We start from the raw sequence: 27,648 nt of genomic DNA, 5'->3' as shown, positions 1-27,648 counted from the left end.
CTGGCATTTAATGGAATAAAAGCCATGATGTTGCCTTAAATGTTTTTTAAAAGGCAGGACTTGTACCATCAAGTTACCTCGTATCAACTGGGTCATGTTAACTGAGTAGTGTTAAACCAGGCAAAGGTAAGACAACAAAAACTGAGCTTGCAACAAGAGAGCATTGAGCTGAGTCGAATAACCTTGCGCTTGCTGCCAGCAAAGAGCCAAGCGTGCGAGCAGTTACTGCGGTTCTCTCGATGCGCCATCACTTGTTGAGCAGTGGTAACTTGATTGCGTGCTAGAACGGCAGTTCCTGTGTCCAGAGGGGTCACGACTTCTAAACAAGATTTGGTATGGACGTAGAACACTGTTAGAAGAGGGGGTTTTGTTTGATTGTTTTTAAGGGCACGTGGATGAGAGCCACTAATGCATGACTGCTCTTGCATGTGCGTAATCTACCTGCTGTCATCTGCTCGGGTGGCAGAATTGTCCTTGCCGGCCACTTTCTGCCTGTGCAGGTTCCTGTGTGGTACGAGCTGTTTGCTGATCTGAGCATCCCCAGAATAACTTGCTGGCAGCTCTGCGGGTTGATGGTTGGTGCTCTGGGTTGTCTTTGCATGTTTGTTATGGGAAAAGATGTTGTAATAACTTAGCTAATTAAGAGCTCAGTGTTGCAGAAGACCTCCTCTCAAAGTGTGTCCTAGGCTGAAGGTTTAAAATATACTAATTTCCTCTGGTATTATGAATTTAGCCTTACGAAACACTACTTTGGTGGACTTCAGACAATGTAATTTTGAATGTAATTTAAAATAAATTACACTATCAGTATCAAACTATGGTTCCAGTCACTTTCTCTATTGCATTTCACTCTCACTGTCTTTAAATGAAGGTGACTGGTGGCAGACAAGAAAATGTAACTTGAAAATAATTTGTTTGTGAAAAACCTTATGTGTAACTTGGAGAGCATTACTAGATGTCTCTTTCTTAAAAGAAACTAAATATTAACATTGTAAGGCCTCAAATGAGTCCTTACACTTATGAACAGCAGAGGGAGTGAATCAGTGGAGCAGCGCATTTTCTGTGCAGGCATTAAGGGACACTGTGCAGTGTGATTGTTTTGCTAGTTTTACAGTTTTTCATTAGAAGATACTCAGCAGAAAATAGATCAAATGCACTTTTGTTCCTTGGCTCTGCTCCCACAAAATCAGGAACAAGCTTTCTGTTAGTTTTCTGCTTTATCTCTTCCAGAGGACAGAGAGTTATTCTGACGGATATACTTTACTAGGTTGCTTGCTTTTGGGGCAGCCAGATAGCTGACTGTGACAGACGGTCTTGGGTTGTACTGGATTCCTAAAATACATTCTGGACTAAATTGGAGAAACAAGTAGGTGCATGTGGTGTTGGGGGAACATTCCTCTTCATGAACATGATAGCTATTTTCCAGCAAACTTTAGACTTTATTTAATGTTTCCATTTGGTTGCAAGTGCTCTGCAGCAGCTTTACCAGGGACTGCCGTGGTCTGTTTCTCATTCCCTTGTCCTTCTTGCTTGCCGTAGCACTGACCTTGTTGTAATCCAGGTGAGGGAGCTGAACCAGACTGAAGGCTGATTGCTCCTTATTTCTGTAGGATTTATTTGCAGAGGGTTCAGCTCCCTGAACTGACTTACTGGCAGGGCGGATGGGCACTGCTGTGGGGAAGAGGCTTGGCAGGACTGCGGGAGCCCTGTGCAAGTTCAGACTCTTTCGGAATACTTTTGATCAGGGTTTCAGTGGCACTTCAACTATGAATTTAAGACGTACTTAGAGACTCTGCAGTATATTGTGCTTATTCAGTTATGCTGGTTACTGGTATTTGACCCTTTGTCGTCTTCTCCTTTTTTCACGTTTCATAGTCCTCATGTGGTGAAATATTACGGCAGCTATTTTAAGAACACCGACCTGTGGATAGTCATGGAATACTGCGGCGCTGGATCTGTGTCTGATATTATTCGATTACGAAATAAAACTGTACGTCCTTTCTCTTTTGAGTGTGTGAATGGGAAATATGGGTGTCCAGCAGCTCAAGGAAGCTGAGTAGTTTGAGCATAATTCTCCTGGTGTTCAGTGCCTGACACAACCATTGGCCATAACTTGAGATGCTGGTCCTTTGTTCCTCTGAAAATGGGAAAGCTGATTACATCGATTGAGTTTTGGTTATCTGGATAATGTGGTTGGTTTGTTTGTTTTCCTGAAAACCCAGACCGATTTTGAATAACAGACTCTACTCTGCCTTACTTTGGTAATTGTGGGATAAGAATTACTAGCTGAAAGGTTATGGTACATGTGTATGTGTATGCTGGTTGTAATCCAATATTACTACCTAGTGCAGTAAATTGGTAACTAATTTCTCATTAGTGTGGCAACCTTTAGTGAAGGCAACTAAATAGCAATTATTAATTTCAGGAAAACAGACTGAAACATGGTAGCGTTACATCTCAGTGACTGGTAAGCTAGCAGTAACTCTTCTTTTCTTTAGCTCACAGAGGAGGAAATTGCTACAATAGTGCAATCAACACTGAAAGGACTAGAGTACCTGCATTTTATGAGGAAAATACACAGGGACATCAAAGCTGGAAATATATTGCTAAATACCGAGGGACACGCTAAACTTGCAGATTTTGGGGTGGCAGGACAACTTACAGTAAGTAAAACAAAGATGACTGTGTACACTTCAGTTTATCTCTTTAACCTGCATGTGAGTATGACGTGCTTGTGGAGGCTCTGAGAAATTGTTCTAAACTGTTTTTCAGCACTTTACGCCAGCATAATGAGGTGCCAAACCAGCAGCAGATTAGAGCAGGGCTTCCTCTGTGGAAGCTGCCATACCTAAGTAATGGCTTGCGATAGCATTTGCTCTTTTCTTCAGGATATTTGTAACTTCTGTAAGCACATTCCAATTCCTCTTTGCAGCCCTCTGTATCCTAGTACTGCTGAACCTAATAATGTGCATACATTAGGGTGATAATCGATTAATGAATCTTTGTGGCTAATACAATTGCTGTTGTCTGAATCTTTATCCTGCTTTTCTCAGGACACCATGGCGAAGCGGAACACAGTTATAGGGACCCCATTTTGGATGGCTCCAGAAGTGATTCAAGAAATTGGGTATAACTGTGTTGCAGACATCTGGTCTCTGGGAATCACCGCAATAGAAATGGCTGAAGGCAAGCCACCGTACGCAGATATTCATCCTATGAGGGTAAGGACAGTGGCCTTTTAAAATATATTACTGGATGGAAAGGTTTTGTTATTATAGCTGGCTGAATAACATATCAACGTGCCATCTTGCTTTTAATTTAAATTATTTGTTTTCTGTCAGTTATTTGTAGTGTCAATTTAAATGAAAAACTGTTTTCTTGCTGCTTGACCTCTCTGAGCAAATTTGTGTCTAATGTTGGCACAAACTCTTCCGAAGTGGCTAACTTGAAATGTTTGTTGCTTTTTAGTGCTAGTGTATGTTTGTGTGTATTTGTGTTGCTTTGTTGAAAAGCTTTAAACTTTTTGTTTGGAAATCTGAAGTATTCTTTTGTTTTCAGGCAATTTTCATGATTCCTACCAATCCCCCTCCAACATTCAGGAAACCAGAGCTTTGGTCAGACAACTTCACGGACTTTGTAAAACAGTGTCTTGTTAAGAGCCCAGAGCAGCGTGCCACTGCAACACAGCTTCTGCAGGTCTGTCTTTTCTTACAAGAACATTAGCTCTAGAGAAGGCTTGCTAGGGTAGGCAGTGCTGTGTGTCTGAGATGTTGGTTTCATTTCTTGCTGCTCCTGCTTAGTACAGATTTTACTTTTTAATATCTCGTTTTAAAAATCTTACATTCAGCTTCAACTTTTCACTTCTTCTCTAAGAACCAATCTAACTTCACTTTCCTGTCTTTGTCTTCTCTGGGTTGTTTTTTTGTTTGTTTGGCTTTCACAGTTGTTTTTTACTTTCAAATTCTCACCAGCACTGCCAAGAAAATCTTAAAATCCTAAAAAAGGGGAGGCAAATGAAAGTGATTGCTTAGAATGATCTAGGCATGGTGATAATCTGTGTAACTGGTCTCAACAGCTAAGCTGCTAACATAAGAAATAGAGTTGTGGAAGGGGAACAAGCCCAAGGTCTCACAGCAGTAGTGCCTTTGAAGCATGATCTTGTTTGGAGGGTGAGAGCTCTCCCTCCTGTGCCAAGCAGAAGCGTTGTTTATTTTATTTTCGTGATGTATTGAGTTAAACCTTAATTTTGATTGGAAGCAGGCCATAATAAGTGTTTTACTGTTATATCTTGGTTGGATACAGTGCTAATTTGTTTTTAAAATACTTCTCAGCATCCATTTGTTAAAAGTGCCAAAGGAGTGTCAATTCTGAGAGACTTGATTAATGAAGCAATGGATATCAAGCTGAAACGTCAGGAAGCGCAACAGCGTGAACTAGATCAAGATGATGAAGAAAATTCAGTGAGTATTTAATAGCTACAGTATACAAGTCCAAACTTTTGCTCCTTTCGTAAGGCTTAGCTGCTTTCTTTTTTTGGTTTGGCAGTATTTTTGTCCAGCTGCCCATGGATCTGACTTAGTTCTCGAGTTTTGTACTTTATGACTGCTTAACCCGATGCTTGGTCCCTGCTCGATCTTTATATTTGAGTGGGGTAGCCAGCATGTATGGCTTACTGTTTAGCTTTGAGTGTAGCTAGAAACCTGTGATTGAGTAGCTCTACAAAGTAGTGTATGCAAAAGACTTAATACATTTTCCTGGTTGGATTCTATTATTTATGCAGTAATGAGAATTTTTCATTGTAGCTTCAGGTCTTAGACTGCTCTCCTAGTATAAAATAATAATATAATCTGTGATGCACTATGATATAAGTTGTTTTTACCATTGTTGTGCTTTAGAACCCCCCTTATAGAAACTTTCTACTACACAAGAGCAACCGACAGAAACCTGAGGTGAGGGCATGACAAGTGTTCAGGGGCTCCTTGTTTCGGTTGTTGCAGCATGTGAACATGGAAAGCATGTTGAAAGCTGTTTTTTGAGCCTCTGCCTGCTTCAACCTGAATAAACGAAGTGTGTAACAAAAGCGATTGTATGCTGGAGTCCTTTTCTGAGGTTAGACTTGCATAGCATGGGCCACAGTATCTATGCTGAAGACATTGTTCATCTAGTTTTCCAGTTTAGGACCACCTGTTTGTTCAGTGTGGAAGTAACTTTATTGGTCATGTTGCCATGATGTTGATTCTTAAGAGTATTGTCCTTGCCCTCTCTCCTTCATTTCTGACTGATCTGGAGTCACATTTCTGAGAGACAGTGTCCATGTAGTGGAGTTGAGTGGTCTTTGTCGGTGTGTGTGTTTTTCTGAAGCTTCTCTACTCCGTGTCTGCTAGCAGAAAAGTGTTCCCAGGTACTTCCTGAATGCTGTGGAAATTTTTTTGCTCTAGTCCTCTGTTAAATGATATGTAGCTAACAAATTTATTACTTCCTCTCACCCACTCATCTCCACATAAGATTACTTTTCCTCCATTAACATCCCATGTGGTTTTCTCCTCCTCTTGCTATTGGTTTTGAGGTTGGGAAATAAATTATATAGACACCCTTGACAGAACAGATAAAGTGTATGGAATACCTGAACGTGGAGGTATGTACTTCTTTCTCTCAGTAACATTGAGATAGAATATTACAGCTTGATGTGCAAGACCTGTGTTTTCCCTCTAGCGCTAATACATTTCAGTAAGCTCATGGTCACACGTAAAGAACTGTGAACTTTATCCTTACAACAAAACATAAGCATCTTATCCAAGGTGAGATACCTAGAAACTCTACTGTAAATCTAGGAAGCTACTTCTGTTGTAGCTGGATATCTGGTCCACGTTTCCAAGACACTAAATAGATTGTGTAAATTTTGACCTTGTTATTAATGAAATCCTAGTAAAAAATATTTACTTAGTGAAGCACACCACACCTAATGAAACTACTGCCTCTGTAGTAGCAAGTAAAAGATAGGCTTCTAAAAAATAGGGTGATCATTTTTCTTCAATGTGCCACGTGCACTCCAGATTTAGACCTGTTGCTGTCTAATAACTGATGACTCCTCAGTGAACTGCACCACTTCAGATAGGGGCATTATGTCAACTGTTAAAAGTGGCAACGTGAATAGAAACACTACTGACTTGAATGAGTATTGTAAGAGCAATGCAGAGAGATCACCAGGTCAAAAATGAGATACAACTTGCATTGAGAAGCTTGTATTATTTATCTGTTCTCTTATTTATCATGTTGGCAGAAAAGTATGAAGACTTTTCATTACCTCTTTGGAGATGACGGGGAGAGAACTAAGTGCATAAACCAAAATGTCGCTTCTATGTGTATTTGTGGAAAAAAAATCTCTGAAGTAGTAAGGCTTGCCTTGAATACAGACATGCCTCATGGGACTTCACCATCATCAGTAAGAATGTATTTATGGCATCCCTGTACAGGAAGAAGATGAAACGGATTCAGGTACCATGGTGAGGACGAGTGGAGATGAAACTGGTACCATCAGAGCTGTCAACACGATGAGTGATGGAGCCAACACAATGATAGAACATGATGGCACCTTGGAATCCCAGTTGGGTACAATGGTGATAAACACAAAAGAGGAAGAGGAGGAGGGCACCATGAAAAGTAAGAAAACATCTTTAATTCAAGAGTATTACTTAGGACCTAATGTGGGCTATGATACATATTCCCCAACCTGCTTTGGTATTTCCATAGCTTATTGTGATGACTTTTTGTTGTAGGGAGCTAAAACTTTTGGGTAAATACCCTCTGGCAGCAGAGAGAAGAGACCCTTTCTAGGTCCAGGTTTCAAGCCTTTCTTTATAGTCTTGCACTTGGTATAGCTGATGAGTTGTGCATAATTTCCACAATCTTCTGTGCTGATCAAATAAGGTCTGATTCTAGGTTCTTTTCTGTGTATTTTGTCTTTTTCACAGAATGTAGAGGAGGGAGGCTCTAGCATAGGGTTAATAAAAAAAAAAGTGTTGCTTCAGAAGGTGATGCGGCTGCAAACTGGCATTCTGTTTCAGAACTGATGCATCAAATCAAGGGCTACATTTATGAAATAAGGCATCTTGCACACTTCAAGCACAGCAAGGCATGCAGTGGGAGGAGCTAGTATCTATCTGGACTTGGGTGTTTCTTTAGTGTCACTCTAATCAGTAAAGACAACTGAATAAACTGTGCATTGCTTTTCTGAGACATTCAAGTTGAAATCTGTTCCGCCCTAAGACAGAAAAGCTTACTAAAGCTACAAGCCTTGTCATAGGATGTAAGATTTAAAATGATACGACTTGATGCCTCATAAGTCTGTGGAAGACCTCACAGCTTGACCTGGAAAAGGGTTTAATTTTTTTTTCTTTTTTCTTTTTTAATATGGCAAGGAGAGCCTCCTTAGAAAAGTATGACTAGAAGAAGAAGAATCTTTTCTCAATTATGGATTCTCATAGAAATCTGATCCCACTGCTTGGGTAGTCTCAGATGACTCAGCTGGCCAGCACGGATGTTTGTTCAAGGAGCGAGGAAAGTGCTGAGCTGGGGCTCAGCATTAGTTAAATGTGACCATCATAGGCAAGGCTTGTTCTTTTGGCTCCTGCACTCTTCCAGAGAGTGCCTTGGCCATCTGATTTTTAACCTTTAGCTATTGTGGGAGAAGAAAAAAAAACATTCTCAACAGGAGTTTGGAAAAAAGTCTGTCTGAAGAATTTCTGTGAAAGATTTTTCCTTGTGGGGACCATCTAGAGCTCGTGGAAAGATACTGTGTCCCTCTAACAGACAAGAGGGAAATTTCAGCAAAACCTATTTAAAGAATTTTCCAGACTTTGTCAAACATTGATTCAGCACATTGAAAACCAGAGGTGCCAGCCCATGTAGCGACTTGTGGCAACAAAGACAATGAAATAATGCTATCGGGTTTTGTGGAACAAGGTAGCTCCAGCAAGGAGTCTATGGATGCTTAGAGCAGCTTAAAAGGTCGCCCAAAGAGTAGGACATACTACCAATCTTAAATAAACCAAGTGAAGTTACTGTTCTGTCGCAAATAGACAACTTCTCATCATCAGTGTGTACTGTTCCATTTCAGGAGTCACAATAACAGAGGTTTTACTGCCTGTGGTGCTCCTGCACTGGCTACCAAAGGTGTGCAAGTAAAGCGCCTCTTCAGTTTATCTTCCTGTATTTAACGTGTGCTTAACTTCTCACCGTCTTTTTAAGACTGCAACACTTGTAATTCAAAAGCATCTAATGCTCTCTACAAACTAGTGTACAGAGTTTTGAGGAGACGCCTTTGATAATGTCTTTTGCGAGGTCATACTCTCATTTTGAGTAGAATCAGTTATGAGGATATTGCGATGTCTTTAATACAATGTAGTATCTAACCTGAAGAGGGAGCTCCAGAACAAGCTCTAGGAGCTCTAGCTCGCTCTAACTAGAAAGTCGAGTTTTCATCTTAAACCCCTTTTAGACTTTGAACTTCTTAAAAACGCTCTGTTCTTCAACTGCTACTACATAACAGTATTCAACCCTGAGTATGCAGCAGAAGTGCTTGAGCAGCTCTGCCTTCTGGAGGAAGGGGTTTGAGATCCTGGGTGCAAGCAAATTTGACACTGGTACTGCTTTTGTGTCGATGGCTTTCACGCAGCAGTATCTGGTGGAGCCCAGCCGCACTCAACACACTCTGCTTGTACCTTGAGTCCAAGAAATCTGATGTTAATGTAAATGATTGCACCAGACTAAAACTTAACTCTTCTATGACACCTTGTTCTTCTCCTTCCCCAGTAGCGTAAGGCTGAAATTCTTGCTACTGTACAGAGAAGTTCTCCGTTTCATGACACTGTTTTGGAGCAGCTTGCCCTTCATGTGAATAGCCTATAGTTCCATTTTTCAGCTTGCCATTTCCATATTGATGTTTTCTTATCCTTCAGTTAAATTGATTCAACTGTAAAGCTGATCAGCCTGCTGCAGAACTCCCTGGAGCAAATTCTTTTTATAATCTTAAATAGAAATGTAATAATGCTGTTTGGAAACCGCTGGGTTTGAAGAAGCTTCATTGATTCATATTTTTAAAGACGTCTATATTTCACTTGGCAGCTTGTGTTATGACTCACAATAAAACCTGTTTTAAGTCAATTAAAAAAAAAAATCTTATTTTTCTTGCATGGCATTAGTAGAAGAATTTAGCTTTTGTAGGTATCTGGGGCTTTTTAACTGTAGGCTTCTGAGCTTGTGTTCTAGCCCTTTCTCCTAATTAAAAAAAAAAAAATAATCTGTGCCTTCACCAGTTTTTTTTTTTTTTGCAGTGGTTTTATTTCTTTTTAATGTAAAAAAGTGCTTATAGGACGTTGAAATAGGACACTTTAGTCAGGATTGTCTTAGAAATCTCTAGCAAACAACTTCCAATAGCCTCAAAAGTGATTCTTGCATAAATCAATTCATGACTCTTCAGGCTCGGAGGAACAGCGTTCTTAAATTCTACTGTCTTGCATTGTAGGGGAAGTTTTGTAGTCAGTTGAGCTGTAATTCCATTTGCTTAAATTATTTCATTTGCTTGGCTTCTTTCTGGGCACTCAATATAAATACTCGGGCAGCGTTAAAAATGTTGCTATGACGTTCTGTTACGCGTTTTGAAAGCACTCAGGTGATTGCCTGAGACCGCAGACAGCAAATTGCGCTGCGACACGTTTTACTTATAAATCGATTGCTAACAGATTACTTATGGATTGCAGCTAAACTATTCTAGGAAAACTTTGGAAGCAGCTGAAGAGCTATAGGTGAAAAATCTTTTGTAATAACAGCCGTTTCCATTGTGCTTGAGAACTGGAATAACTTTGGAACTGTGAATATGTCTGAAATAATTTCTTTCTTTTCCTATGGGAGAATATATAGTGCTAGTTAATAGCGCAGCATTTTTACTCCCTTTTTTGCTTTTTGTGCTTCACTTGCTGTGGGTTTTTAGATAGTGGAAACTTGGCATGAGTTTCTCTTGGATTTAAGGAGTAGAACATAATTTTATCATAAAGCAGATAACCATATTCCCTTCCTTGGACTCTGCAGTGCAATCAGATCCAAGTCAAATAGGATCTAGTTTGTCTAGTACTGTAATCTGTCCTCTCTTCTACATTAAAGTGCATCTTGCTTGTTTAAGCACCAAATAAAATGACACTGGAAAATGCAGAACTGTCGAGGTTGGTGTGAGTTGGGCTGCCTGGTTTTTGGGTCGAGATGAATGAGGGGGAAGGATGGTGCGTGTGGGGTTCTTGTTATTGCGGCACGCGTTCAGCGGAGCGTCTGGTGCAGAGGTAGACCAGGAGCTCTCAAAACACTGCTACCTTGGTAATGTGATGTGCAGGGAAAAATTCTTAATAGCTTGTGAACATTTAAAATAAAAAAACTCTAGGCTTAATACTTCTAATAAAGTTAGCAGTGGTTTGGGCTTTGTTATCCTTTTACCATGCCCATGCTGCTAAGCATGGCTGTGTCCTTTTAAAAAGCTATTTCCCCTTTTGAAGGGAGATTGAGTTTCATTAGCAAATTAAATGAGCTAAGATGCAAACTTGGCAATTTCCTGTTAGAAAAATGATTCAGAGTAAGCTTGTTAGTCTTGGTGGCTTTGTGAGACGTCGAGCGAGTGACACATAAGCCTGGACCAGAGAAGTGTTACTGCCAAGGCGCAGGAAACTTTTTGTCTTCACTAATTAACCTGTAATTTTTCATGTAAAGCAATGACTGTAAAAGCTGTGACGTGAACAGCAGAACGAATGTGGATGGCAGATGGTTTGTGTGATTGCATTAATACTATAATTGAATAAAGTATTACTGGTATGCAGCTGAGGTTAGCTATAGGTGCTGTAATATCCGTAGCCGTCCAAAAAAGTGCAGATGCGCGTTATCCAAATAGCTGATGCAGGTGCTGCAGAGAATGGCTCCACATCTTGTCGGGATTTACATCGTGTGTATGCCAAAGGTGTTGCCTGTGTTTTGTCTCTGGTTTTCTCAGTAGAGAATAGCTCTTCGTAGCAGCTTCCCACTACTTAGCGTTATTAATGTCCAGTGGTACAGTTTTGTGTTTAAAATAAATGGGTCCATTTAGGCATAATTGGACCATAAAACACTCTTAGCGTTATGCATTTAAATAGCACACTGCTTGTAAAAACACCTGCATTGATTAAATTCTTCTCAAACTGTGAGAAGCATTATACTGCTGCTCGTGAGGTGTGGAGAATGTACATTTTCCCAGGTAAGGCTTCCAGCTGTGTTACTTTTTTACTTTTATCTTAATAGCAGCCTTGCTGGCAAAGCGGACATAAACAGTGCCCAGCAGAGTTTGTTTAAGAATATCAAGTTGTGTGGGCATGCAGACAGGATTTGTGAGCGATGGGAGGAGTTGTATATGCCATAATTTTGTTGTGGGTTTTGTGTGTTCTGTTTGAATCGCGGTAGGCTACTGGACTTCTCTGCAGTGTGATAGCAACTGAAATAGTGGTTCTGTGCAGACTGAAGCGTGAAGAGAAGTTAAGTCTGGGGTCTAAGTTGGATGCTTGTCCACCGTCAGTTGTCCTGAATATTTGACAAATGCTTTAATGCTAAGACAAAGTTAATAATCTGTTTATATTTTTCAGGGACACTGAAATTGGAGAACAAGGTGTATGTGCTTAACACAGCTATTTTTGCTGTTTCTAACACTTTTCTTTTTTTTTCTTCCTCAAGAAGCATTGTCTTGAGGAAGATGGGAAGTATGACTAACAGAGTCATACTGCAGGAGACTTACCAAGAGGCAGAGTAGCAGTAGATCACTTAGTAAGTACATCCCTGTCCCATACGCATGCATATATTTGCACATACAGGCAAACTGTAACCTACCTGTCTCTTCTGAGAATAAAGTCACTTCCTACTGAATCAGAATAAACCCTGGAGGAAGCTTTCCTCCTGAGCAGGAATGAGGAAAACCATAAACTCTTACATTCCTTAATTGCAGAAGTTTAAAACCAAATTCATTTTTACCAGAAGGTTTTCAAGCTTCAGGGCAAAAAAAAAAGTTCATTGCCGTGTTGTTTTCTGTTCTCTCTAGATAAGCAAATGAGTTTCCGGGGTAGGAATAGGAAGGGTGTTACCCTTTCTAATTGTACCCTTACCGATGCTGAGTTGGTAATTCGCCATTCGGGCAGCCTGAGCTGCTGCCCACAGTGTGCTGGACCTGCAGACTGCAGCCCTGTCGATGAGGTTGCTTCTTGTTAGGATTCATCAGAGCCTGAGCCAGATAACGCAGGATATAAAATGTTCACTTTCTTTTTCCTGCTGCACCTTCACATCTCGCCTCCTCTGTCTCATACCATAGTTGCTGGACTAAATTAGCAATTCAGGCTAAGATGTAGGTGTCCACTGAAAATTTGTGATGGAGGAAGAAAGCTGCTGTATATTTATAATCTCTTCTGAGTGTTCATGTGAAAGAGATCCAAAAGGAGGTGACCTGGTCTTAAGCAACTTTCATTACTGTGAGGATTTCCTCCTCTTTCAGAAAGAGTCCTCAGTTATACCACAGCTTTGAATGAGTGTTGGTACTCTTTTCCTTAGGTAACTTTGATGTATAATATTCATAAAAATAGATTAGTTAAGATACCTAGCATTGATTTTTGGTTTTTTTTTTTTTTATTTTTATTTTTTAGTTCTCATTTAAGAGCTCCGTCTTAATAGCAGGACCTGTCAGGCATGTTCTGCTCTGATTTAGTTTTGAGATAGGCCATTAATTATGGAAAAGCTTGTCCTCATAAGCTTCAGTAGATATGAAGTGTTATGTGGTCTGCTTTTAATGTGAGGAGATCTCAACTTGTGTTGCCATGGGGTGAATTCATTAATGATGGAGCACTTTTTGCTCTGGTTGAATAAATTGGCGTCTCTCCGCTTTGCTGCATAAAATGACTCAGTCCTGTTCATACTGTAGAAATTATGCTGTCCAGCTGCTAAAGTTCATCTGTGATCTCTAAGAAATAGCCTGAAGCAAATAAGACTGCAATTCCATTTGAAATTTAATATTAATGAAGTGTTGCTTGCACATAATCATCGGGCACTGTTCTGTGCATCCTAAATATGTGTGCATTTTACGCCTTAAAGTTACATAATTCAATCCAAAGCAGACTGAAGCTTACTGAGACTCCTGCGGACTAAGCCTGCTACATGGTAAGCAGTGAAAGATCTACGCTTATATAAACCACTAAAATGAAAGATGACACTGGATATAAGAACTCTTAAAAAAATAGATTTAAAAAAGGGCAAAGAGGGAAGGTGGACACTCTCAAGGATGATGGTTTGAGTGCGAAGAGTTGATGCTGGCTCAAGAGCAAGCGCGTATACACTGGCTATCCATAAATTTCAGACTGGAAATGAGGCTTTATAACTCCAGGAGAATAGCAAGCCTGTCAACAGCAAGGACAAAGCAAAGCAATTGCTTTACAACAGATCTTGATCCCTCTGCGAAAGGGACTACATAATCTTGTGCTGCTTGTCCCAGGGGATGCTTCCTGGCGTTATGTCTGACTAAAGGCAGTGATAGCTCTGCTTCTTTTTTTTTTAAGTTAATGTGAGTGCTCTTCACTGCATCTCTGCAGACCTGTTTTGAGCTCCTGCTCACAGGCGTGCATCTTCGTGAGCTTTGTGCAGGGCGTTCGAGATACCCTCCTAGCACGTCAACTTGAAAATGTTTAATCTTGTTGCTCCTGACACCCCAGTCTCATAAACACAAGTATTCTCCAGAGCTGAGGCCAGTTGTCTTTCTAAAGACTGCAGCCTCCCGAAATCCTGACAAATACGTATCCGTGTACCAAGAATCGTGTTTTAGTTTGATATTGCTAATGTAGTAATTGATCCCTTTGTTGTTGATTTACATTACCTTCTTCATAGATGAATTTGTAGTGTCATCTCCTGTTCCAAGCCAGAACTTTAGCTCCAATTTTTAGTGATATAAGGGAGGAAATTTCTCACCATGGCTTCAAGACCAGGTATTTTAAGTATTAACTGATGAGTAAAGAGCACACAAAATGTGTCCCTGAGTCTCTCATTACAAGCTTTGTGACTGCAAAATTCACCCCAGGTAGATAATGGCAATCCCCTTCAAGAGGAAAAAAATAACAAAACGAGAATTCTTCTGCTGTCAAGTTTGAGTAGAGAATAATTATTTTGGAGAAAAGCAGAAATTCTAGTTTCATTACTCAGCAAGCTTGTTCAGATAGCTAGAAGGACTTTCCCGCTTTCCTTCTGAAGACATGCTTTGAAGCTCATGAGCTTCTGAAGATTTCAATTTTGAGAGCTAATTTCACAAAATCAACAAAACGAGTGCTTTGATTTCTGGGACTGGATGATACTGAATGATTTGGTTTCACAGATACTCTTTACTACTGGAAAAAAAAGTAAATCTTTTGCTGGTTTGATTGACTGTCCTCCTCCTTCTTTATCCTTCTACTTTCTCTGCAGCATCATATGGAAATGTAAGTGTCTTGAAGGCTCTCCACATATTCTGTGTCTGTGTGCTGCAGTCAGCCACTGCGACTGACCTCTTCCATTCCCTCAAGTATGCGGACAGGTGATGGTTTTTTTTTTTTTTTTTTTTTGGAAAGAGCACGTTGGTTTAGTTTTTCCTTGAAACTTGCCCGTGCTGTAGCCTAGCAGAGAGGAGGATCCAGTATGCCGAGGCCTCTGGCTGTTGCTGGTGTTGCCTTGCTGGCTTCTTGCAGTGCTCTGCCTGTATCTGTCGGTTGTCTCTTGGCTTGTCTGGGCTGTTGGTGCTTTGGGTAAGGACTGTCCCAGCTTGGATGGTACCACATGCAATTGGACTTTGCTTTCCAGTGCTGAAAGAGCAATGCTATTATTACTAAAATCAGTAGTAAACTCCTTTAAAAATCAAAATATAAGGAGATATTTGTTGCTCACAACTTAAGGCATTCTCTGTCCTCGGACCCACCAATTTGACATCTTCTGTTTTCACACACAGTGATACTGATATTCTTACACTTTTCCAAAGATGACTTTATACCAGCCAGCACTTGCGAGTTTTCTGCGGAGGGCTCCTGCTCTTCACCGCACGGCAGGCTGAACGAGGAGCGGTCCTCCCAGCGCCTGTGGCTCTGTACAGCTAGCCCAAACCTGCAATTCTGCAGTCAGCTGGACCGGCTCCAGCAGAGCTGTGGTGCTCCATTTGTGTAATTAATACAGCTCCTAAAAAGATGACTGCTTCTCTAAGTGGCAGACCGTTAACGGCTCCAGGGAGCTATCACGGCTCATCCTTATACCAACTCTTTAGGTTCCAAAATAAATGCATGGTGAAGCTTTTCTTGTCACCACAGGGTGACCTTCTCTTCTCTTCTCTGGCTGTCCTCTGCCACACTTGTGATCTCACTTTCTGTCAAATGTTCATATTTTAGACTAGCCCTATAAAACTAGGAAGTTAAATGCTTTTTGGCACAGACACATTTAGTGCAGTGTCATCTTTCAGCAGCATCTGCTTCTGCAGATAGCAGTGATCGATTTTTGTCTTCAGCTGCCTGTTATCAAAATCTTAAAGCTATAGCAATGTGATTCTTGTGTTGAATTAGTAGCAGATCATCTTTGGAAAGGTGACACTGCTGTTGAGTGCCAAGATCGACAAAAAGAATTCCAGTCCTGCTGGGATGATAATTGATTTGGTGTAACGTCTTTCTGTCTTCAGGAGTGTTTTTGTCGATCTTGCTGCATGCGCACCCCTACTGAGATCACAGCAGCAACTAAAATTTCACATATCTGAGATCTGCATTTCAGATATTTTTCATTTTATCTCTTTTCCATTTTTTTTGTTTGTCAGTTAGCAATGTGTTTTAATCAGTTTAAACAAAAGCAAGCCGATGCTAAATAAAGATGCAGTGTTACATGTTGATGTGCAGAGATGTACTGAAATGGGTAACTCAATGTTGCGTGCAGTTGAAAGGCCGGAGGTGACCGCAAGGTTAGAGGGGGTGTGAAAGTGAGTGGCGGAAGAGCTTGGCTTGGCAGGCACCTCTGGAGGCCATCTGACCAGTTCCCTCTCTGGAGGCTGGGACCAAGTGCAAGATCTCGTTGCTCGGGGCCTTGCACAGCCGCTCCAGCCCTGCTCCATTGCACAACCACCCCTGTTGTGAAAACCTTCTTCCTTGTGTTCAGCTGAGCTGCCCTTGCTGCTGTTCAGACCGTTCCTCTCGCCTTTTCGCTGTGGAGAGCGGGGCTCTGATGGCCTGTTGGGGTGGGAAACCACAGCTAGAGCCCCTCCTGCCCTCCCAGGGCTGAACAAACCCCCCTCCCTCCCAGTGTCCCAGCATGGCAGAGGCACCTTCAGTGTCCCTGCAGCTTTCTGCTGCAGACCCCCAGCTTTTCAGTCGCTTGTACCACTGAGGCTGAAAGTCCAGTTGTACTTTTCAGGATTATAAACGGCCACCACCACTTGGTGTGCTTCCTTCTTTGTCTGTTTCATTTCTGCATGAAAACAGAAGTTTTACTGAATAAAGCTCGGGTTTGGATGTGCCTTTTGATAACTCAGTGATGCTACGATAGGTTGTTGTTCAGTAGATGTAACTAGTTTTTTATAAACATTGCAGTTCTTGGTAAAATACAAGATGTGGGGAAATGAGCATGATGAAGTGACACTCTGAATTAAGCTCTAGTATGAGCAGATAGTCTTTAAAATAAACAAACAAAACAAAACTGACTAAGGAATTGTCACTGGAATGAAACACTTGCTTTCAAAGTCTCCTGTGCTGCAAGCCATTGTTTTCAAAACATACAGTACAAGCTTGATTTTGATTCCTCCCCCTGCCCAAGGAAACATGATTTAGTGACACTTAGGCTGGCTGGCAGTAAGCTGTGTGTAGATCAGCCTCGGTAGTTATGAATTCCTCTATTTCTACAAAATTTGTTGGTGTTAAACATTGCCACAATCGGCCATAACAACTTACCTCCTGCTTCAAGCGGCCTGAACTGCAGCAGAATGCAAGGGGTGAATTTACTTCATTCTAAGTAAGTGTTTTATCCCTTAGCAGTAATTGGATTGCTATTGTATTTCAGTAATTATTCCCAACAACACATCTCTTCTCCCCTTTGCAGGCGTGTTATTTGACTGACCTTCACACAGCCTGTCTGAAGGTGTCTTTCTTGATCTCATTCCATACGATGAGGTTTTTGTTTTTTAAAAAAGATGAACTACTGCCAGGGGTAGAATAATTTGTCTTTGCTCCAGTTGTCATAGTGCAAAAGTATGAGCACTTCAGTTTACGCTCGAGCTTTTAGCTGACTCTGGAGAGGCAGCACAAAGCAGCGCTTTTTCAAACTGCCTCGTGACATTTCAGGCTGCTCAGAACCACATTTCTCTCAGTATCACAGCCCAAATATCCTGCCAAAATTTCTCATACTTTGCGGAAATTTGTTCTGTATTTAACATGTCTATAGACAAATGACTTCCTGAAGTATCTCAGAGCTGACCAAAGAATTCATGTACTTGTCTGAGGATCAGACAGAGTCTGCCAGGGAAGTTCTGGATCACTGGATGGCAATTTTATGTGCAAGGATAATATTCAGCGATTAAATCTTAATGGGTTTCCAGAGTAGCTAATATTTTTTCAAAAGGAAAGCACTGCTGAATGTCCTTAGTGAGGACTGTCTGGTGACAGCCTGCCTTCTGTACGAACTCTTGTAGGAGAGTCTCTGCATTACGCAGACCCCACAAACCCATCAAAGGACGGCTCCATCCCCTGTGTGCTTGTCTGAAGTTCTAAACACGTGGTTAATTGCCTGCCTGACAGATGATATTTATTTCAAATGTATGGCATTTGACAGTGAACTTATTTCCGCAGCCCAGAATTAGGCTGTTCTGATGTAGTTTTCTGTTAACTCCAGTCCTAATCCTGTTTTTGGAAAACGATGGTTTCTGCATTGCCTAAAACATATGTTTCAAGTATGATTAACCTACTCCATTGTCTAGAGAACCGTATTTTATCAGAACAAAACCATTTTACTAGGTATTGTTACAGTGTTTACTTCCATTATGCTCACAAGCTTTTGTGAAGCATTTTATCATAAGAGCAGCACAATGGCGTTAAGCTGCAAGTGGTCTTTTGCTGCGTTTGCAGCTGTCAGGGTGCTGTGGTGCAGCCCTGTTGAAGTGTGTTTTCTGTGCAAGCCTGCCTCTTCTTTTAGATTGAGACTCCTTACGAGAGATTAACTGCACTGTAACTCACAGGACAGCCCAGTTTGAAGTGTGAGTAGCCTGGGCAGCATCTGATGCTGTACTGGCTGCACTGATAAAGCAATCTTCCTTTGGAGGTAGTGAAGGGCTTTTGGTCTTGTCTTGCTGTGAAGTTAAATTTTGTGTTTTCTTCCTGTGTTGGCTTTTATGCTCTCTCTGCTAGGAATCAGTGTTTTCATCCTCTCACTTCTCACTGCATCCCTATTGCGCTGCGGTGACCCTACAGCTGAAGCTGCCTTGTGTCGTGGAGCCCACCTCTCTCTCCAGACAGCACTGGGGATCTGCTTTGTTCTGGGAACTGTAACCCTGTGTTTCTTCTCCAGTGATGGGAACCTGTTTGCTGGATGGGTTGCTGGATGTATTTGTACGTAATGGTACTTGACTCACATGAGCAGGGATTTGGACGATGTGATGGCTGAAGGGAGAAGGGATGCGTTAGTGCCCGTATCCGTAATCCCACCAGCCACCCAACGGATGTGGGCATCTATGAGACTGTAGTTTTATTAGCTTATTGCTCTTAATGGATCAGCACTGTTCTTCCTTCTCTTTTAACTTCTGCTTGTTCCAAATAACAATTTAGACAAAGGAGAATAATGCAAATCTAGTTGTGCTAAAGCTTTGTGCTCTTGGCTATATCCTTTCTTCTCCCATCAGTATGTGAATTTGTAATTGACAATGGTGCTCAGGAGGCTTATGAGACCTGCTCTTAAAAAGCAAAATATTCATATTTAGGGGGTTATTTACACTCCTCTGTCTCTCTTTGTACTGTTGCCCATTTCTTACTAGCCCAAGTTTCTTAAATACAGTCTGACATTGAATAGTTAATGTATCTGACTTATTAGAGTAATCCACTAAGAAAGTGTGTTCAGAGGAATTAACTTACAAGAGGAAAACTAGGGCAGTAAATTTGAAAATTTACTAACTGACTGTTAATTAAAAAAAAAGCTTTGCAAACTAATTAATCGTTTCTGCCCAAGAAATGTAGAACTTTACTACTCGTACCCAAGGCAAGTCGTGATATTTGTATGGTAGATGTGGTATTTGAAAGTCTCACTTCTGTACTATTCCATTCATAAATATAAAGATCAGTTTCCACTTGTAAAATAATGTTGCTTGGTTTTGGAACTTCGTGTATTTTGCAGTGCATGCAACCTGACTGGGATGGAAAACACCCAACCTCTCTGTTTTAGCAGTTTAGTTCTGGCAGTCAGTGCATGAATCGCAGGTAACTGGTCGTGTGCTCTGAGGGACGGATTGCAGGTCGAGAGGCCAAGGCTCCAGCGTTGTAATCACTTGTGTGGTGGGCTTTAAGCTTCCCTTCTCCAGTTTTCTCACTGTACAGTCAATTTTATATTTGAAAAGGTACTGAAAAAAATAGTACTTTAGCAGTACTATGTGATTTAGTGTGTGCTAAAAAAATAAAATCACTTTTGAGCATCATGTAAGGCAGTATAACTGAAAATATATTTTTCAAAACAACTGATTTTAAAATTTTTTTTTATATTTCCAGGGAGGGATGAAACGATGCAGCCAGCCAAACCATCATTCCTTGAATATTTTGAGCAGAAGGAGAAGGAGAACCAAATCAATAGCTTTGGGAAGAATGTGTCTGGCCAGACAAAAAATTCATCTGATTGGAAAGTACCACAGGATGGAGACTACGAATTTGTAAGTCTATACTTTGAAATTCAATCAATGTGACAATCTTAGAGAGTTTTAGTCAGAGCTGCTGTAAGATTATTTCTTGTTTTGACAGACTAATGGAAACTTGAGGAGATTCTAATTTCTGATGCATTTGGGTGGGACATTTTGAAAAACTCATTTTCTTTAGGTATTTCTTGGTAATCATAACGAGTCATTATCTGTATACTTTCCTCACTTAAAAACAAACGAACGCACAAAAAAGCCTGAGGACATGAGGGTACAAGCTATCTTGCTTTGCTTTCCCATTATGCATTTAAAATTAAAAAAAATAGAATTCAGAATGGCAGTTGGAAAATACAAATCCTGAATATTTGGTGTTAGAACCATTGAATTTCCTTGTTTTTTTTTCTCAAGCTTTGGCACTGTTTTTTTTGTTTTATCATATAAACATCGAGCTTGTCTTCATTTCTTTTTCAAATCCTCAATGTCAGTCTCCCTAACTAAGGTTCATGTGCTCAGAGTTTTCAGGAACTTTTCAGAAGTCCAAAGAAAGATCTGTTATTCGTGAATTTTATGATTTAATTCTTTTTGTAAGGATGGAAAATTTCTGGTTTGAGTTCAGAATGCCAGAAGATGCATGCTGTGAACACTGTTCCCTCTGCTGCATTGTCTTTCAATGCTATTTCAGCACAAGCACTTTTTGCTTTAAGTGCGTTGTGCGCCCTTGTGACGTCTGTTCGTGTTGCCCGTGACTCAGGTTGTCACGCTGTGTTCAGGAGCTGGTGAGATTCACTCCACCTGCACAAAGCAGTGTGGAAAGCGAAATCCCTCTGCTAGTCACGACTCAGAGATGCGTTGCTTTAAGGCTGGAATAATAGCTGGAGCCTTTCATTCTCTTTGTACAGATTGTATAGACTACTGCTGTTACATAGATTTTGTTGTCTTTGCTGCTGCATCTCAAATTTTCTTATTTGGACTGAAAGGGATGGCTAGCTGAGGGGACCTGCTGCGTTCTTTCTCTTGTATCCCTTTGTAGTACTACGTTATGTTTAGCCTGAAGGCTTAAAGCCGCTGCATGAACATGTTTTGCAGAAATAACCTGCGAGCTGACTTGTCAGCCTGTGTATCGCAGGTCTGGGCCAAGCACACGATTCCAGACAAGTCAGATACTCCGCTGCTCTCATTCACCTTACATGCTGTAACTTAATTTAGTGATAAGCAATTATTTTTCAATGTGTAGTATTTCGCAGGAAAGAAGCGCTGGTTGGAGTATTTTAGAAGTCTCTTGTAGTCTGCAGAAGATGGCCCAAGGGGAAATTTGCTGTAATTATTTTACTTTCCCATTTGGTTGATAACAAGTTTAGCAATTACCCTTACTTCCAGTGAGTAGGATGTGTTCCACCCTGCGTACCGTGAGATGTGGGTGCACAGGCACTGCGGGTGACATGAGGAGAGGTCGGTGCCGTTCTAGCAAACAGGACCTGCAGGTATTTTTAAAATGTGTAAAGGAACTGTTTGACACGCATGCGACCTTGTTTGCTGATTTCCATCAGTACTGAAGTGTTACCATGTGCGTAGATCACCGGAAACAATAAAAGCGAGCAATAAATTGGGCTTTGGGTCACCTTCATGTAGTAATTTGTAGAAATTTCGCTTCCCAGCTGTATGTATTTCTCTAGTTCAACTGTGTATGAATAATACCGACCTGTCTTGCATGCAAATTCTGTAATAGAACTACTGTCTTTTCTGTAGCCTAAGAAAAAAGCTTGAGAGCAAACTTAATAAATGATAAATATTTGCATAGCCCTTATCTGAGGGTGAGGAGCAGTAACCTCACGTTGTGTAATGAATTTAAAGACTTAAAATTGGGTGTTTTTCCCATTTGGCTAAAATGGATCAATTTGATAGCCAGCTATGGGTAAAAGTCATGTTTATTAATGCTTTATTAATTGAAAGCATTGATATAATAAGCATTGTGAAATATGAAAAACCCCATTCATTAGGTGTGTCAAGTACGTCTGTCCTAGACTTTCCTGCGTCTGTTAGTTATTTCTGCATGGCCAGAGTAGGCAGGTGTGAGCAGACTTTGCCTACAGAGTTTGCAGGATTCCAAGTAAAGATGAAATCAGTGAGATGCTACGTGAATGCTAGTTCCTCCTGGGCCTGAAGAAATGATTGAAATATTATTGCTTTGTGCTACTGCAGACTAGATAAATATGCACTGTCTTCTGTATTCCTCTCCCTCCTATGTGACTAGCACCTGGAGTCTCCTGCCTTCCAAAAAAAAAAGGGCAATCTCAAATTACGAAAGACTTTTGCTCTTTTTCCCTCTAGCAAAACCATTTGACCTTTTCTTGACTAACATTGTTCCTCTGAAGCAGGCAAATAAGACACTATTTATATCACAATGGCGATGTCAGGTTAGATGAGGGTTAGATTGAGTCAGCCCCGTCCACTGCAGAGCTGAAAACCCAGAGATCCGTCTCTAAGAGGTGAGGTGCTCCATTCCTCCCAGACATGATGCTCAGCTGTGTCGTGGTTTTGGTCAGAGGTGGCATAAACCCGGTGTAATTCCAGCAGTGTATTCCCAGCCTTGGATTTCTGCGGTAGAAGTTATTAGTAACTGATTACTCGATGCTCAATGGCGCTAATGTTTATCCCCACTCATGTTTGAACAAGAATCTCTGAAGATTTATGCCCTGCTTGGTTATGAAACATATTTTCAAGAACACTACGATTTATTTAACATAGGGGAAAAATACTAATTACGGGCTAAAATTCTTGTTATTAGGAAGAACATAACAAACTCTAATATGAAAATGCTGCAGGGGCAGGCTGTTAATGGGCAGGCTGCATTGTATGTAGAATTCCTAATTGCCATAATAATCTCAAAATTTTTGTAGTTGAATTTAATGTTGCCAGTGAACATGAGTCACATATTGTTGCACAGACTTAAATTAATGATTCTAGAAGATTTGTTTAGACAATGTCATACATTTTTTTCACTTTAATCTTTCAGTAGTACTGTAACATACAGCAAAATTAATTGTGCAGTGTTTCCTGCCCTTAGACACAACAAACACTTTGCTTTTTCCTATTCTAAAAGCCTTTCAACTGCTCTGAGCAGGGCAGTATTCTGACATCACTTGTGGCTGAAGTGGGATAACTTGTTTATTCTGACCCTTCTTGAAAGGCCTTCAGTCTTGCGAGACCTATCGTATCAGGTATTTGTGGATCATCCAGGATGAATGTAGTGTGTTATATCGCTAGTCATCTTACTGAAAGCCTGTTTTGTTCCTGTTACCAGCTTCCAGCCGTTCCTGGCATATGGTAGCCATGAACCTTCCCAGTTTTATTTCACGAGCGTGGTTTCACCGGGGCAAATGTGTGGCAGTAGAGCCCCTGTCAATCTTGAGTTTTGCCATCATGATGCAACTGCTATTTTTGTAATACCTGTAGTGTTGAGCTCAGGTTTTGCTGTGACTCTGGTTCATAGTTTTTCATGTGTCAGTGGATCTATGCTGATTAAGTATCCTAGGGGCTTGTTTTGGATGTGGAGTCAAATAGGACCTGAACTTTTAACAGACACTAGAACAAGAGTACTGCAGGACATAGAGTCTTTCAGCAGGCTTTATGCAAGGAGATGTAGCCCTTTGCTCCAAGGCTTTTTTTTTATTCCAGCACTTTGTATATCTGCCAACCATTCCTGGCCTGTGTAAGGCAGCCTGTCAAGAGCTTAATTAATGCAGATGGTTTTATATTGTCTTTAGCTGCTCCTGCTATCTGTGCCTCACTGGAAGAACACCAGTGATAGCTGAGCTTTTGAAGGAAAGCGTTCACCTGCAGAACCTCAGTGGAGAACTGCAACCATCAGCAGTCTTTTCTGCACTGCCAGTCTCTGTCCTGCTGCCGCAGCTCCCAGAAGGAAGTTGACATTCAGAAACAAAGTTTCTGTCTCTCTCCTAAGAAGTATCCTGCTTCCTTTGGGAAGACCTTGATTTGCTTGCATCTGCTAAGTCTTGGTGAATCAGACCTTTCCTATCCCTACGATTATCAACAGGCAGTAGCTTGGGTTTTTCCTTCTCGTTCCTTGGCTTAATGAAGAGGGTTTGTCTTCACAGGTTTTCTCATTGAAGCAGAAAAGCTTTGGAAGATAACTTTTTTCCTTACAAAAATAAAATTCATGTGTGTCCTTGAGAGTGTCAAGGTTTGCAGAAGTGGAAGGAGTAGACGTGGCAAATCTCTCTGCTTTCTGTGGAAGGGCTGTGGAAGATGGCGGTTGTCATAGCCTTTGTTCACAGGTTCACCATGCTTCAGTCTGCTGGAAGCAAAACTGTGGTTTGGGTCTTGCGCTTCCATGCTGTGAGTGCTGTTCTCTGCACCAGCTCGTGCTTTTAGCTGCCTTTGAGAAGTGTCCCGTCAGCTGCTGATGGGGATTTCTGTGAACAGGAAAGGTTGGTGATTTCCCCCAGTCCCCAAACAGGCTTTATCACTTCTCAGTGCACAGTGTCATCTCTACTGCTGGGGAAGACTGTCCTGCAAACAGTAGGACTGTTGCTTCTGAATTTTTTTTAGGGCAAAAGAAAGAAGAATGAGCAGATGGTGACAATTGCCTCTAACTGAGAGGAAGAATGGAGGTGCTGATCAGCTGCCGCTTTTGTCAGGGCTGCAGTCAGAGCCCTCCTGTACAAGCAACAGTTTCTGTCTCCACCTGACCATCTGCTAGATGGAGATGAGCAGAGAAGGGACTTTGCTGAGTTACGGGAGTTGGAGAAACGGCTGGGTTTGATCCCGCAGCTACAGATCACTTTCCAGTAACCCGTATTTCCACTTTAGCCTGTTGCTTCCAAAGTGTTCGGGCCACAGCTTGCTGTTGATATCGGACTTCTCCATGGCTTGTGCTTCTTAAAATTTGCTGATTTTGAAATGAGCCATGATTGTTTCAGATGTGTCTGTAGACAACTTACTGTGGTCTTTGGTTTTGTTTAGAAGCTCTTGCTCCAGACAGTGTTCCTCTTCCCTACGCAGAGTCCTGCCAGAGGCTTCCTGGACCAGGAAGCTGCGGGTGCTGGATGGTTCACCAAGCCAGTGGGACAAAGGAGTGAGGAACAGAAACGTATTTCACACTTACGGTTGCAATTTGTTCAGATAAGAGACAAAGTAATAGTCTGGCAAACTGAAGCAAAACACCACTTACATTTTAATAAAGTCCCATTTCTAAAAGTATATTCACATCTTTTGGAGTTCTTGAATTATCTGCACTGCAAGAGTTGGTATCGCAACTGCAGCCTCCTTTAAACAACTTGGAGTAACTCTCTGTCAGTTTATACCTGCTTGATAGAAAACCATGGTATTTTTTTGTGTCTGTCTGTAAGCAGCTTCTAGCCAGAGCTTTTAACAGCTACTGCTTAGATCTTTCTTTTTTACAAGTATAACATAAATGAAAGTGAGCTTTCCTCTTACCCGAATGGAGGTGTAATTCTTTTTCCTGAAGTAGTAAAGAAAAATACTATTTTCTGTTTACTGAGACAGTGTTTCACTATGCTGCTCTCGTCTGGGGTATACTGGTTTTCATTAACACCCTCATTTCTATGCTTTTACTTAGTAGTTTGAAGCGCTACCTTGGAATGAAAGATTTCTAAAAGAAGTGAATAAGTAAAACTATTTCTGGTATCTTTACCAGCAGGGAAGGAAAGTGTGTAGTCCAGTGGTGTTTTCAGCTTGTTCAGCTGGACTAATGGCTGTTGGTTTGTGGTGAAATAATGAATGTGAATTCTTTTCCTTCTAGTCAGACAAATTAGGTACTGGTGTGATAGCACAAGTTTGAAGTTCTTACTGAAAAGTTTATAGGAAGCTTAATCCTCTCAAAGCAAGTCAAACCGCATTAGAATCATATTGCGTTTTTGAGTCTGGTGGTAGACACCAGCCTGACAGTGCTGCACATCAGAGTCTACTTATGCATATCAGGTGTGGTCCAGGCGGTGAGTGATCTAACCACGATGGATTACTGCAGGCTGGAGTCCAAACCTGGGGAGTGCAGTGACTGATGGCCACTGCAGCTCTCTGCTCTGCTCTGCCCTGCCATGAATCCGCAAAAGCTGCAGCTGGTATCTCCTGGTGCACAGTGTTACATCTCTTGTATCACCTTGCTGCTTCCCCTACGCCACTATAGAAAAATTACAGTTAAAAATGGTTGTCACTCAAAGTGTATTTCTTCTCCCAGCTCAGGACTGTGGTGAAGAATGGCTGCGTGCTGGACCCATCCGTTTCCTACATTGCAAGTGATTTATAGGGAGGAGCTGTTAGAGGGCAGGTGATTCATTGCTTATCAATAACAGCAAACGCATTCTGCTTTACAATGACCAGAGTCTCTAATTTCTTGTATTCTGTCCGTGAAGGTGGCATTTATCTTGTGAACAGCTTGTTGTCTACCAGCACCTGGAACATTCAATGCCTTTGGTTTCTCTTGAACATTCATTTGGATGGCATTTATTAGCAATCTAATATTGATGCTTTATAGCTTTACTACCTTTTGTTCTTCTAAAAGTTGAATCGATTGAAAACTTGAGGGCATTTTCTGTACAGTTGCAGGCTTTGAAAATGATGGCAGGCTAAATAATTTGCTCTCGTTGGAACTGGTCTTTGGGCTTTTCCTAGCAGCAGGAAGAAGGCGTGCTGAGGATACATGGATAAGGCTGAAAGAAAAGTACTTGATTATATGGGTACGCTGCTGTTGTGTGACTTCTTAGTTTGTTATTTTACAGTGTTTTCTAAGTCTGCTGTGATCCTCTGAGCTTTATCTTCTTTTTACTTCTGTCTCTTAAGCACCTTGGTGAAGGTGTCAGATGCAGGCCTCTACACTAATCCTTCTGTTCCTCCTTTCTCCCATCCAAGTTACTCAAGCGAATAATCCAAGCTAGTTACTGAGACTCTAGAAAGTCTATCCACTTGGGCAGGAGCAAAAAAGCTTTATTAGTGTGCACTTTTGTAGGTCATTTAAATGGGATTACTTGAGAATCAAATAATCTTGAGACTTCTATTGAATTATTATGAAATTTGCAATACATTCTCACTTAGAGAGCAAGTTGCTCTGATCCTTGTGTGGTGAATAAAGATTTCATATTCTAATGAATTTTTGGAATAATCATAGTTTTGCGTAAAAGAAAAAAAAAGTTTGGATAAAGTAGAGCTTTTTTCAATAACGCTTTTTTCTAAGAGTAAACCAAACACTTTGAGTGAATCCTCAGGGATTTCTCTGTCCAAAAGTTTCTTCCCTTCATCTATCATAAACTCCCCTTTTTTCCAACGGTGGCTAGAATAAAATTTACTTCTCAGGCTCTGATTTCTTCCAGTAGTTTCACTTTAATCATAAAGTGAACTTATTTGCTAGGGCATTCATCAATTTGAGAGATCAAGACAGATATGAGATAGCTGATAGATATCCTTGTCTAGGTCCTAAGGAACTAGGGCCGATTCCTAGTTGGGAAATAAGTAAAATTGTTTGTGCTGTTCTGAATCTAAAATAAAGCTTCAGTTCTATGGGAGAGCATGGACTACTTTTTTTTTGGGGGGGGGGGGGGGGGGGCGGGACGACAGACTCCAATAAAGAATATTTTTCTGACCACAGAAGACAGTCCAGAACAGACAACTATTAATTTCCAAACCTGAAATCTTACCTCCATGGTATCTCCTGCTAATTGAGGAAGATCTTGAAGTGTAGTACCTAGCTGTAATTT

At 41.0% G+C, this 27,648-nt stretch overlaps 1 protein-coding gene across 4 annotated transcripts in view; it reads left to right on the top strand.

Annotated features, from left to right (window-relative positions):
• Positions 1-27,648, top strand: part of STK4 (serine/threonine kinase 4) — a 50,204-nt gene that overhangs the window by 3,945 nt on the left and 18,611 nt on the right. For all 4 annotated transcript variants that reach the window (XM_086760321.1, XM_086760319.1, XM_086760322.1 and 1 more), the window contains 7 exons: positions 1,876-1,990; positions 2,499-2,663; positions 3,054-3,221; positions 3,559-3,696; positions 4,332-4,460; positions 6,474-6,660; positions 19,779-19,936. In XM_086760321.1, coding sequence (XP_086616447.1) covers positions 1,876-1,990; positions 2,499-2,663; positions 3,054-3,221; positions 3,559-3,696; positions 4,332-4,460; positions 6,474-6,660; positions 19,779-19,936 — 1,060 coding nt within the window. The remainder of the gene's footprint in view (positions 1-1,875; positions 1,991-2,498; positions 2,664-3,053; positions 3,222-3,558; positions 3,697-4,331; positions 4,461-6,473; positions 6,661-19,778; positions 19,937-27,648) is intronic.

The sequence above is a fragment of the Chlamydotis macqueenii genome, chromosome 16 (genome assembly GCF_036417535.1).
Source record: "Chlamydotis macqueenii isolate bChlMac1 chromosome 16, bChlMac1.mat, whole genome shotgun sequence".
In the NCBI taxonomy this organism is placed as follows: domain Eukaryota; kingdom Metazoa; phylum Chordata; class Aves; order Otidiformes; family Otididae; genus Chlamydotis; species Chlamydotis macqueenii.
Note: the sequence above shows the minus strand (reverse complement) of the source record. Positions and strands in the feature narration are given on the sequence as shown.